The sequence below is a fragment of the Taurulus bubalis genome (assembly GCF_910589615.1).
Source record: "Taurulus bubalis genome assembly, chromosome: 8".
NCBI classification, from domain to species: domain Eukaryota; kingdom Metazoa; phylum Chordata; class Actinopteri; order Perciformes; family Cottidae; genus Taurulus; species Taurulus bubalis.
The window spans coordinates 14,626,337-14,638,650 of record NC_136596.1 but is presented as its reverse complement, the minus strand read 5'-3'; the positions used below and the strand labels follow the sequence as shown (position 1 = coordinate 14,638,650).

General features: G+C 39.1%; 2 protein-coding genes across 2 annotated transcripts; both read left to right on the top strand.

The window, feature by feature from the left end:
- Positions 1-2,034: 2,034 nt before the first annotated feature.
- LOC306740662 (E3 ubiquitin-protein ligase NEURL3-like) lies at positions 2,035-4,891 on the top strand (the record flags this gene model as incomplete). The annotated part of the gene is made up of 4 exons (XM_079222891.1): positions 2,035-2,047; positions 3,299-3,811; positions 3,958-4,119; positions 4,240-4,891. 4 exons carry the CDS (start codon positions 2,035-2,037, stop codon positions 4,410-4,412), a joined length of 861 nt encoding a protein of 286 aa, XP_079079017.1. The 3' UTR covers positions 4,413-4,891.
- Positions 4,892-8,008: 3,117 nt separating this feature from the next.
- On the top strand, positions 8,009-10,532 carry LOC306740661 (E3 ubiquitin-protein ligase NEURL3-like; the record flags this gene model as incomplete). Its single annotated transcript, XM_079222890.1, has 4 exons — positions 8,009-8,039; positions 9,262-9,774; positions 9,921-10,082; positions 10,203-10,532. The coding sequence occupies 4 exons, from the start codon at positions 8,009-8,011 to the stop codon at positions 10,373-10,375; spliced, it is 879 nt and encodes a 292-aa protein (XP_079079016.1). The 3' UTR covers positions 10,376-10,532.
- Between the last annotated feature and the right edge of the window lie 1,782 nt (positions 10,533-12,314).

The window sequence follows — 12,314 nt, the reverse complement described above, 5'->3', positions numbered from 1 at the left end:
ATGTTTTGTGTTTTCTTTGCCAGTCACCTGACCTCCTGCTCACCTGTTGGCTCTCCCTTGATTGCTCTGTCTCTTCACATACCAGCCGGCTCCTTTGTGTATTGTGTTTTGTGCTTTGTCTTCATTTTGTGTGGGACTTTCTATTTGTGTTTCCTGCTCGCCTTTTTGGACTTGAAATCTGTAAGCCATGTTCAACAAATGATTGAATTATTTCTGCTACCTCCTCAAGTGGAATCAGTGTTTGGGTCCTTCCCCTGTGGCCTCCTTTCCAAAATGACAGATGGTGCAAGAAATCAGCACCATCAGCACTAAATGTGTAGTTAACTAATGAAACTGAGCAAAAGTTCAATCAGAAAGACCAGATTCTTCACATGTATTTTCCTTCTCAATCAGCTCATTGAGGGAGTACACTCTTCAGTTACACCTGATGTTTGCCACAATATCATGTGCTTGCTGTCAAATTTGGAAACTGTGCTTTTCTTTTTTGCTGGTAGTTATTATTTCAGTCTCAGATCGACACAATCCTCCTCCACCACATTCTCCTTGGGTCTTAACTCAACCAGTCTTCCCAGTTGGAGATTCTGAGCTCATCAGAAGTTCCACTTCACATCACATCCAGATCTTCAGCATTGCTTTTCACCCCTTCAATACCACCAGTGTCTAGACTGACTCCATTAGGGGGAATATTTATGTACAGATCATGGCATCACTTTCCATTTAAAACATTCATCTCAGAATGAGAAGCGATAATTTATGATTTACGCAATATTGTAAACTAATTTCCATTTGCAGTCCTAAAATTTATGTTATGATGGGGTCTAATTGGCACAACTCATATTTCTTCAGCTATTGTGCACTCTATGTCAAATAGATTATTGATTTACTCTTTAATCCTTTTAAGATGATAGTTTAGATTAAAGTGTTGAATCTTACCTGTTTGATATACAGATTATTTTGCAGATGCAATCTCCCCGATGGGGTTCAAATATTATCTCTGATGCAAACACAGGGTTTGTCTTCTATTTAACGTGACCCTCATGGTTTTGTTTGTTAAAGGTATGCATTCCAGTAATGCATTTTGTTAACAGGTGCGCAGCCAGCTTCTATGTTCATGAGACGTAAACAAGTTTCAGTCCAGGATGCATGTGTCACATATTGTTTTGCAAATATAATCTACATGATTGGCAAAACAAGTATGAGAAGAAGGAGGGGAAGTTTGATACAAACGGAAGCATTTATTTAAATTACATTACTTTGCTAATGTGTTGGCGGTAATTCTGCGATGCTTTATTATTCAATTCAATACCATGAAAGGATACATTGTTCAGAGGCTACTATAATAAATCACAACACAGTGTAAATATTCCACTTGTATTATTAATATGTATGGATAATGTGTCTATGATAAATATAGATTAAGTGCCATTTTAGATTTTTCAGCTTAAATTTGGGATAAAATCACATTTTGAGTGTAATTTTGATGATATTTTATGCTTTGACACTATTTCTACAGCTGGATGGCATTTCTTTGACTTTGGCGACATCTGTCTTTATTCATGGTAAAATATAAACTCCACACAGTTCATTTCAGGCCCACTAGGAGGCAGTGTGGTACTGCTTATTATGTGAATGTCCACTTCAAAACAAAGATGATATTTTTGGCAAAGTTCATCTTGTTCACTGTTTTTTGGAAACAGGGTTTGGATTTTATTGTTGACACAACAACGAAGGATCCATTCACTAAAATTAGATACATTATCAAACCAGGGATGGAATACAAATTGCAACTGCTATTTGTTTCTTTCCAAATCTATTAATAGCTTGTTTTTCTCAGGTAAATTGCAGGTACATTTCCAAACTGTGGTTCCTCTCTGACTCCTCCTTCTTAACTTTCCATGTGATGCAGGGATGTTTGTGTTTTGAAGACTTGCATGCCGCGTTTTAAAAGGCAGCCAACACTCCCGCTTCATGACAATGACACAAAGATAGAGACGAGAGCACATCTTCTAAGACACAAAGCAAAGTCCTGTCAAGATGGTGAATGAGAGTGACAACAGAGTATCTGCTAAATAAAATGTAGGCAACACCGTATTAATAAAAAGGTGTGCATTTCTTATTGTATATAAACATCTGCTTGACATGGGAGCGACGAGTTCAGGAAATCTTGTTGTCGATGTTTTTTGTATTTCTGCACTAAAGGAAACTGATTTAATCAGACACAAAAATCCCTAACTTGTTTATGTCCTGCACGCCCTTATTGTCCTGCTATCATTAGCAGGTGAATTTCCAAACTGTGGTTCCTCACTGACTCCTCCTTCTTAACTTTCCATGTGATGCGGGGATATTTGTGTTTTGAAGACTTGCATGCCGCGTTTTAAAAGGCAGCCAACACTTAATACGTATCTGTGCATCATGAAAACATCCCTATTTTCCGATTTTTTCAAGAGGCTACTGAAAGTCACAACTCGTCCATTCAAGCGATTGTTACTGTTAAACATGGGATGAGGTGAGATCCAAAACAGGAGCACGTTGATAAAGGCTGTAAAACAGATGACTAGGAAACGAGGAAGAAGACTTGAAAAAGCCACACGTGTGAATCAAGGATCTATATCCTGTGCTGTAAAGTGTGACATAATGGAGATGATACTAAGGATGACTAGAAAATACATGATTTACTGGAAATGCTCAGCGGTGAATGAAAGGCTTTACTGCAGTAAACTGCTTCTATGCGTTAATTATATACTCCTCCTTTGTCAAATTGAAACTGAATTATGATTGGAATGGATACAGTGTTTACCTCCAAGTATTCAAATTAATGACACACCTTTATCTTACATGAAAGCATGTGTGTGTTACTTTCACAATTACTTCTTTTCAATTTGATAGTCTCATAATCTCATTTAGAATAAACTTTATCACTGAACCAACGTGAATGATTAACAAACATCCTGTTAGAATATATTGGCATTGAGATCATAATGTTATCTCAATGATAAAGATACAGTGTCATGGTGTTAAGAAATTATTTTTTATTATGAAAGTGTTTTATCAAATAAAGTCACTTAAGAGGAAAAGCCTCCATGCTGTTGTTCACTTCTTACAATCCAGAATTAGCGTATTGTTTATTGTTTACTGCCCTGCATTCAGGTAGAAACTGCAACATTCCCCAGCTTGTTGTCACACACATAGCTGTGATTACAGTGCAGATGTAATCTACATGATTGGAAATAACCAAACAATAATAAGCCAACCTGGGTCGCACATCAAGATTAATAACCGTGTTTTTGCTCCTTTGCAGTTGTTGGGTCAGAGACGTCACACAAATGTGGCCGGTCCTGCCTCGGTCCTTTGACCTTCCACCCTCTGGCTGTGGGAGCCAAGGTCAGTCTGAGCCACGGGTGTCGACTGGCAGAGAGGACGGGGACCACGTTCAAGAACGGCCTGGTGTTCAGCAGCCGCCCGGTAAAGATCCAGGAGAGGATTCGTCTGAGGGTTGAGAAAGATTCGTTCGGATGGTCAGGAGCTCTGCGCGTGGGCTTCACCAACGTGCCGCCCTCGGACAGATCTCTGCCCCTGCCCGTCATGGCCATCCCCAACCTCACTAACGTCCAAGGGCACTGGGCGGCCCCAGTGCAGGAATCCCACTGCCAAGCAGGTTCAGAGCTGGAGTTCTGGCTCTCCGGTAGAGGCTGCGTATTCGTCACAAGCCCCGACATCAAGCAGCACACGGTACTGACAGGAGTGGATCTCAGCCAGCCGCTATGGGCCATGATAGACATCTACGGACAGACAAGCGCCATTTCCCTCCTGGGTATGTTTACTATTATATAACAATGGTGGATTGTTTGCTTTGCCATCGTTTTTTCTTGTTCTTATTTCTTCCACATGTCTTGACAAGGCCAAGTTAATGTTTAATTGTTATTAAAATATAACATTATTTATTATTCTTTGCTGCAGGCTCAAAGAAAAGGGAGCTGTTTCAAACCAGACGGTCCTGTCCTGCACCTGAATACCTGACCTCACTTGATGCTGACAAACACAACAGTTTGATTCCTGTCTCAAGCCTCCATGAAAACAGTGATGAATGCATCTCCTTTGTTGACATGAAATTCCCAGCAGGTAAGAAAGATTCCTTTCAACCAAATGTTCCCAGATCTCAGTGTTTTGCTCCTTTTTAACCAGACAGAACCTATCCCTGATGTCAGTCTTGTAATTGTGATTCCTTTGGTTTGATTGCAGGTAGAGGCAGCGTAAAGGACTGTGTGGTGTGCATGGAAAAACAGGCCAGAGTCACTTTGCCTTGCGGCCACCAGTGTTTATGTAACCTGTGCGCCTCAAAAGTCTTGCGGCAATTTGGCACCTGCCCGCTGTGCCGATACAAGATCAGCGCTCCCTCACTAGATGGTATTTGAGGTGTGTCTTTGTGCACTAAACGCCAAGACAGCAGGCAGGAAAGCTGCTGAGTGACTGTGGCAAAGAAAACTCTCTGAGCAGCAACGTCATGTTGCCCGGTAGCTGCACCGATCGAACCGAGCCGGGATCCTTTGGCACATGTCATTCAACTCCATCGTCCGTCATTCGCAAATGTTGTACAGCATGTGTGTAAAGTGAGATGTACTGAGATGTTGAGGTGAACATATGAGCTCGTCATGTGAAAGAATGTGGGAAACTTTACTGCACTTATTGTGATTGTTAAATATGAATAAGGCAAGCATGTGACCTTTTGGTGAAGACAATGAATGACACATAATGATTTGCAGTCAGATCAGCACAAGCAACTGTAATGTAATGTACAGTCACAGCACAAGGTATTTTGCCTTGCTGAAGTTGTAAATATTGAACTCTATTTTTATAAAAAGAAAATTAATACTATTTATATTTTTATAATATTTGATTGTCAAAATATGACTCTATCAATAAAATGTATTATATCTATCCCAAAATTGTCTTTTCTATTCTTATTTTCAAACTTGTTTTGATATGTATCATACAATGTGTGTGTGCGATACAAATTCCTAAATGTTCTGTGTCTATGAGCTTTACATTGATATAACTGTTAACTGCTATGTAATGAGATTTTCATTAAAGAGAACATTTGATAAAACAAGTTGACCTTGAGTACAGATTGTTTTGTCAAGAATGAACTGTCAAGCTCAAAGTAAGAGCATGTTGTCAGATAAAGGCACATTATTCGTGTTGCAAAGAATGGTTTGTAAAAACATGTGCACGTTACAGATAGACCGCTGTTGAAACTACAGTCACTAATTATTGCTCAGGTTGCAACAGAAGCCTTAACAAAGATTAAAATATGAGTTAAGCAATAAAAAAAACGTCTCCACACTTATTATTTGCATAAAGTATGTAGCATATCTTCAATAGGTTCCTCAAATGTGAAAGTGCAACGAGCTGTCAAGTTTCATTATTACTTGTTACACCCGCAAAATCGTTATAAGCCGATTGAAATAAAAGATATTAAAGGTCATGTGTTTGAATTTGACCTTGAGAATCAAACACAACTGATACTGTTTTTCTTTTCTTCCGTTCATGTTTTGTGTTTTCTTTGCCAGTCACCTGACCTCCTGCTCACCTGTTGGCTCTCCCTTAGTTGCTCTGTCTCTTCACATACCAGCCGGCTCCTTTGTGTATTGTGTTTTGTGCTTTGTCTTCATTTTGTGTGGGACTTTCTATTTGTGTTTCCTGCTCGCCTTTTTGGACTTGAAATCTGTAAGCCATGTTCAACAAATGATTGAATTATTTCTGCTACCTCCTCAAGTGGAATCAGTGTTTGGGTCCTTCCCCTGTGGCCTCCTTTCCAAAATGACAGATGGTGCAAGAAATCAGCACCATCAGCACTAAATGTGTAGTTAACTAATGAAACTGAGCAAAAGTTCAATCAGAAAGACCAGATTCTTCACATGTATTTTCCTTCTCAATCAGCTCATTGAGGGAGTACACTCTTCAGTTACACCTGATGTTTGCCACAATATCATGTGCTTGCTGTCAAATTTGGAAACTGTGCTTTTCTTTTTTGCTGGTAGTTATTATTTCAGTCTCAGATTGACACAATCCTCCTCCACCACATTCTCCTTGGGTCTTAACTCAACCAGTCTTCCCAGTTGGAGATTCTGAGCTCATCAGAAGTTCCACTTCACATCACATCCAGATCTTCAGCATTGCTTTTCACCCCTTCAATACCACCAGTGTCTAGACTGACTCCATTAGGGGGAATATTTATGTACAGCTCATGGCATCACTTTCCATTTAAAACATTCATCTCAGAATGAGAAGCGATAATTTATGATTTACGCAATATTGTAAACTAATTTCCATTTGCAGTCCTAATATTTATGTTATGATGGGGTCTAATTGGCACAAGACTCATATTTCCTCGGCTATTGTGCACTCTATGTCAAATAGATTATTGATTTACTCTTTAATCCTTTTAAGATGATAGTTTAGATTAAAGTGTTGAATCTTGCCTGTTTGATATACAGATTATTTTGCAGATGCAATCTCCCCGATGGGGTTCAAATATTATCTCTGATGCAAACACAGGGTTTGTCTTCTATTTAACGTGACCCTCATGGTTTTGTTTGTTAAAGGTATGCATTCCAGTAATGCATTTTGTTAACAGGTGTGCAGCCAGCTTCTATGTTCATGAGACGTGAACAAGTTTCAGTCCAGGATGCATGTGTCACATATTGTTTTGCAAATATAATCTACATGATTGGCAAAACAAGTATGAGAAGAAGGAGGGGAAGTTTGATACAAACGGAAGCATTTATTTAAATTACATTACTTTGCTAATGTGTTGGCGGTAATTCTGCGATGCTTTATTATTCAATTCAATACCATGAAAGGATACATTGTTCAGAGGCTACTATAATAAATCACAACACAGTGTAAATATTCCACTTGTATTATTAATATGTATGGATAATGTGTCTATGATAAATATAGATCAAGTGCCATTTTAGATTTTTCAGCTTAAATTTGGGATAAAATAATTAATTAATTTTGATGATATTTTATGCTTTGACACTATTTCTACAGCTGGATGGCATTTCTTTGACTTTGGCGACATCTGTCTTTATTCATGGTAAAATATAAACTCCACACAGTTCATTTCAGGCCCACTAGGAGGCAATGTGGTACTGCTTATTATGTGAATGTCCACTTCAAAACAAAGATGATATTTTTGGCAAAGTTCATCTTGTTCACTGTTTTTTGGAAACAGGGTTTGGATTTTATTGTTGACACAACAACGAAGGATCCATTCACTAAAATTAGATACATTATCAAACCAGGGATGGAATACAAATTGCAACTGCTATTTGTTTCTTTCCAAATCTATTAATAGCTTGTTTTTCTCAGGTAAATTGCAGGTACATTTCCAAACTGTGGTTCCTCTCTGACTCCTCCTTCTTAACTTTCCATGTGATGCAGGGGATGTTTGTGTTTTGAAGACTTGCATGCCGCGTTTTAAAAGGCAGCCAACACTCCCGCTTCATGACAATGACACAAAGATACAGACGAGAGCACATCTTCTAAGACACAAAGCAAAGTCCTGTCAAGATGGTGAATTAGAGTGACAACAGAGTATCTGCTAAATAAAATGTAGGCAACACCGTATTAATAAAAAGGTGTGCATTTCTTATTGTATATAAACATCTGCTTGACATGGGAGCGACGAGTTCAGGAAATCTTGTTGTCGATGTTTTTTGTATTTCTGCACTAAAGGAAACTGATTTAATCAGACACAAAAATCCCTAACTTGTTTATGTCCTGCACGCCCTTATTGTCCTGCTATCATTAGCAGGTGAATTTCCAAACTGTGGTTCCTCACTGACTCCTCCTTCTTAACTTTCCATGTGATGCGGGGATATTTGTGTTTTGAAGACTTGCATGCCGCGTTTTAAAAGGCAGCCAACACTCCCGCTTCATGACAATTACACGAAGATACAGACAAGAGCACATCTTCTAAGACACAAAGCAAAGTCCTGTCAAGATGGTGAACGAGAGTGACAACGGGACCTCTGGTGAGATATTTATTCTTGTTTTTTACAGTGACTTAATATGCAATGTACAATACTGCTTTCAATGTCAATACGATCCTCTCTTATAAACATACTTTGTCAAGTTGCATTTTAGAAGTCAAAATTAATATGAAGCCAGTTTTTATTACAATACTAAGATACCAATACTGAAAATAAGTACATAGTAAGTCATTCACAATTATTCATGTTATTGACACAAATGTTGGTGAAAATGATTCTTTATAGCTCTTATTACTATTTGTATGACAAAAAATGTATATTACTTTAATATAAAAATAGTTACACGGTTCAGGTTTATTTAATACGTATCTGTGCATCATGAAAACATCCCTATTTTCCGATTTTTTCAAGAGGCTACTGAAAGTCACAACTCGTCCATTCAAGCGATTGTTACTGTTAAACATGGGATGAGGTGAGATCCAAAACAGGAGCACGTTGATAAAGGCTGTAAAACAGATGACTAGGAAACGAGGAAGAAGACTTGAAAAAGCCACACGTGTGAATCAAGGATCTATATCCTGTGCTGTAAAGTGTGACATAATGGAGATGATACTAAGGATGACTAGAAACTACATGATTTACTGGAAATGCTCAGCGGTGAATGAAAGGCTTTACTGCAGTAAACTGCTTCTATGCGTTAATTATATACTCCTCCTTTGTCAAATTGAAACTGAATTATGATTGGAATGGATACAGTGTTTACCTCCAAGTATTCAAATTAATGACACACCTTTATCTTACATGAAAGCATGTGTGTGTTACTTTCACAATTACTTCTTTTCAATTTGATAGTCTCATAATCTCATTTAGAATAAACTTTATCACTGAACCAACGTGAATGATTAACAAACATCCTGCTAGAATATATTGGCATTGAGATCATAATGTTATCTCAATGATAAAGATACAGTGTCATGGTGTTAAGAAATTATTTTTTATTATGAAAGTGTTTTATCAAATAAAGTCACTTAAGAGGAAAAGCCTCCATGCTGTTGTTCACTTCTTACAATCCAGAATTAGCGTATTGTTTATTGTTTACTGCCCTGCATTCAGGTAGAAACTGCAACATTCCCCAGCTTGTTGTCACACACATAGCTGTGATTACAGTGCAGATGTAATCTACATGATTGGAAATAACCAAACAATAATAAGCCAACCTGGGTCGCACATCAAGATTAATAACCGTGTTTTTGCTCCTTTGCAGTTGTTGGGTCAGAGACGTCACACAAATGTGGCCGGTCCTGCCTCGGTCCTTTGACCTTCCACCCTCTGGCTGTGGGAGCCAAGGTCAGTCTGAGCCACGGGTGTCGACTGGCAGAGAGGACGGGGACCACGTTCAAGAACGGCCTGGTGTTCAGCAGCCGCCCGGTAAAGATCCAGGAGAGGATTCGTCTGAGGGTTGAGAAAGATTCGTTCGGATGGTCAGGAGCTCTGCGCGTGGGCTTCACCAACGTGCCGCCCTCGGACAGATCTCTGCCCCTGCCCGTCATGGCCATCCCCAACCTCACTAACGTCCAAGGGCACTGGGCGGCCCCAGTGCAGGAATCCCACTGCCAAGCAGGTTCAGAGCTGGAGTTCTGGCTCTCCGGTGGAGGCTGCGTATTCGTCACAAGCCCCGACATCAAGCAGCACACGCTACTGACAGGAGTGGATCTCAGCCAGCCGCTATGGGCCATGATAGACATCTACGGACAGACAAGCGCCATTTCCCTCCTGGGTATGTTTACTATTATATAACAATGGTGGATTGTTTGCTTTGTCATCGTTTTTTCTTGTTGTTATTTCTTCCACATGTCTTGACAAGGCCAAGTTAATGTTTAATTGTTATTAAAATATAACATTATTTATTATTCTTTGCTGCAGGCTCAAAGAAAAGGAAGCTGTTTCAGACCAGACGGTCCTGTCCTGCACCTGAATACCTGACCTCACTTGATGCTGACAAACACAACAGTTTGATTCCTGTCTCAAGCCTCCATGAAAACAGTGATGAATGCATCTCCTTTGTTGACATGAAATTCCCAGCAGGTAAGAAAGATTCCTTTCAACCAAATGTTCTCAGATCTCAGTGTTTTGCTCCTTTTTAACCAGACAGAACCTATCCCTGATGTCAGTCTTGTAATTGTGATTCCTTTGGTTTGATTGCAGGTAGAGGCAGCGTAAAGGACTGTGTGGTGTGCATGGAAAAACAGGCCAGAGTCACTTTGCCTTGCGGCCACCAGTGTTTATGTAACCTGTGCGCCTCAAAAGTCTTGCGGCAATTTGGCACCTGCCCGCTGTGCCGATACAAGATCAGCGCTCCCTCACTAGATGGTATTTGAGGTGTGTCTTTGTGCACTAAACGCCAAGACAGCAGGCAGGAAAGCTGCTGAGTGACTGTGGCAAAGAAAACTCTCTGAGCAGCAACGTCATGTTGCCCGGTAGCTGCACCGATCGAACCGAGCCGGGATCCTTTGGCACATGTCATTCAACTCCATCGTCCGTCATTCGCAAATGTTGTACAGCATGTGTGTAAAGTGAGATGTACTGAGATGTTGAGGTGAACATATGAGCTCGTCATGTGAAAGAATATGGGAAACTTTACTGCACTTATTGTGATTGTTAAATATGAATAAGGCAAGCATGTGACCTTTTGGTGAAGACAATGAATGACACATAATGATTTGCAGTCAGATCAGCACAAGCAAGTGTAATGTAATGTACAGTCACAGCACAAGGTATTTTGCCTTGCTGAAGTTGTAAATATTGAACTCTATTTTTATAAAAAGAAAATTAATACTATTTATATTTTTATAATATTTGACTGTCAAAATATGACTCTATCAATAAAATGTATTATATCTATCCCAAAATTGTCTTTTCTATTCTTATTTTCAAACTTGTTTTGATATGTATCATACAATGTGTGTGTGCGATACAAATTCCTAAATGTTCTGTGTCTATGAGCTTTAAATTGATATAACTGTTAACTGTTATGCAATGAGATTTTCATTAAAGAGAACATTTGATAAAACAAGTTGACCTTGAGTACAGATTGTTTTGTCAAGAATGAACTGTCAAGCTCAAAGTAAGAGCATGTTGTCAGATAAAGGCACATTATTCGTGTTGCAAAGAATGGTTTGTAAAAACATGTGCACGTTACAGATAGACCGCTGTTGAAACTACAGTCACTAATTATTGCTCAGGTTGCAACAGAAGCCTTAACAAAGATTAAAATATGAGTTAAGCAATAAAAAAAACGTCTCCACACTTATTATTTGCATAAAGTATGTAGCATATCTTCAATAGGTTCCTCAAATGTGAAAGTGCAACGAGCTGTCAAGTTTCATTATTACTTGTTACACCCGCAAAATCGTTATAAGCCGATTGAAATAAAAGATATTAAAGGTCATGTGTTTGAATTTGACCTTGAGAATCAAACACAACTGATACTGTTTTTCTTTTCTTCCATTCATGTTTTGTGTTTTCTTTGCCAGTCACCTGACCTCCTGCTCACCTGTTGGCTCTCCCTTAATTGCTCTGTCTCTTCACATACCAGCCGGCTCCTTTGTGTATTGTGTTTTGTGCTTTGTCTTCATTTTGTGTGGGACTTTCTATTTGTGTTTCCTGCTCGCCTTTTTGGACTTGAAATCTGTAAGCCATGTTCAACAAATGATTGAATTATTTCTGCTACCTCCTCAAGTGGAATCAGTGTTTGGGTCCTTCCCCTGCGGCCTCCTTTCCAAAATGACAGATGGTGCAAGAAATCAGCACCATCAGCACTAAATGTGTAGTTAACTAATGAAACTGAGCAAAAGTTCAATCAGAAAGACCAGATTCTTCACATGTATTTTCCTTCTCAATCAGCTCATTGAGGGAGTACACTCTTCAGTTACACCTGATGTTTGCCACAATATCATGTGCTTGCTGTCAAATTTGGAAACTGTGCTTTTCTTTTTTGCTGGTAGTTATTATTTCAGTCTCAGATTGACACAATCCTCCTCCACCACATTCTCCTTGGGTCTTAACTCAACCAGTCTTCCCAGTTGGAGATTCTGAGCTCATCAGAAGTTCCACTTCACATCACATCCAGATCTTCAGCATTGCTTTTCACCCCTTCAATACCACCAGTGTCTAGACTGACTCCATTAGGGGGAATATTTATGTACAGCTCATGGCATCACTTTCCATTTAAAACATTCACCTCAGAATGAGAAGCGATAATTTATGATTTACGCAATATTGTAAACTAATTTCCATTTGCAGTCCTAATATTTATGT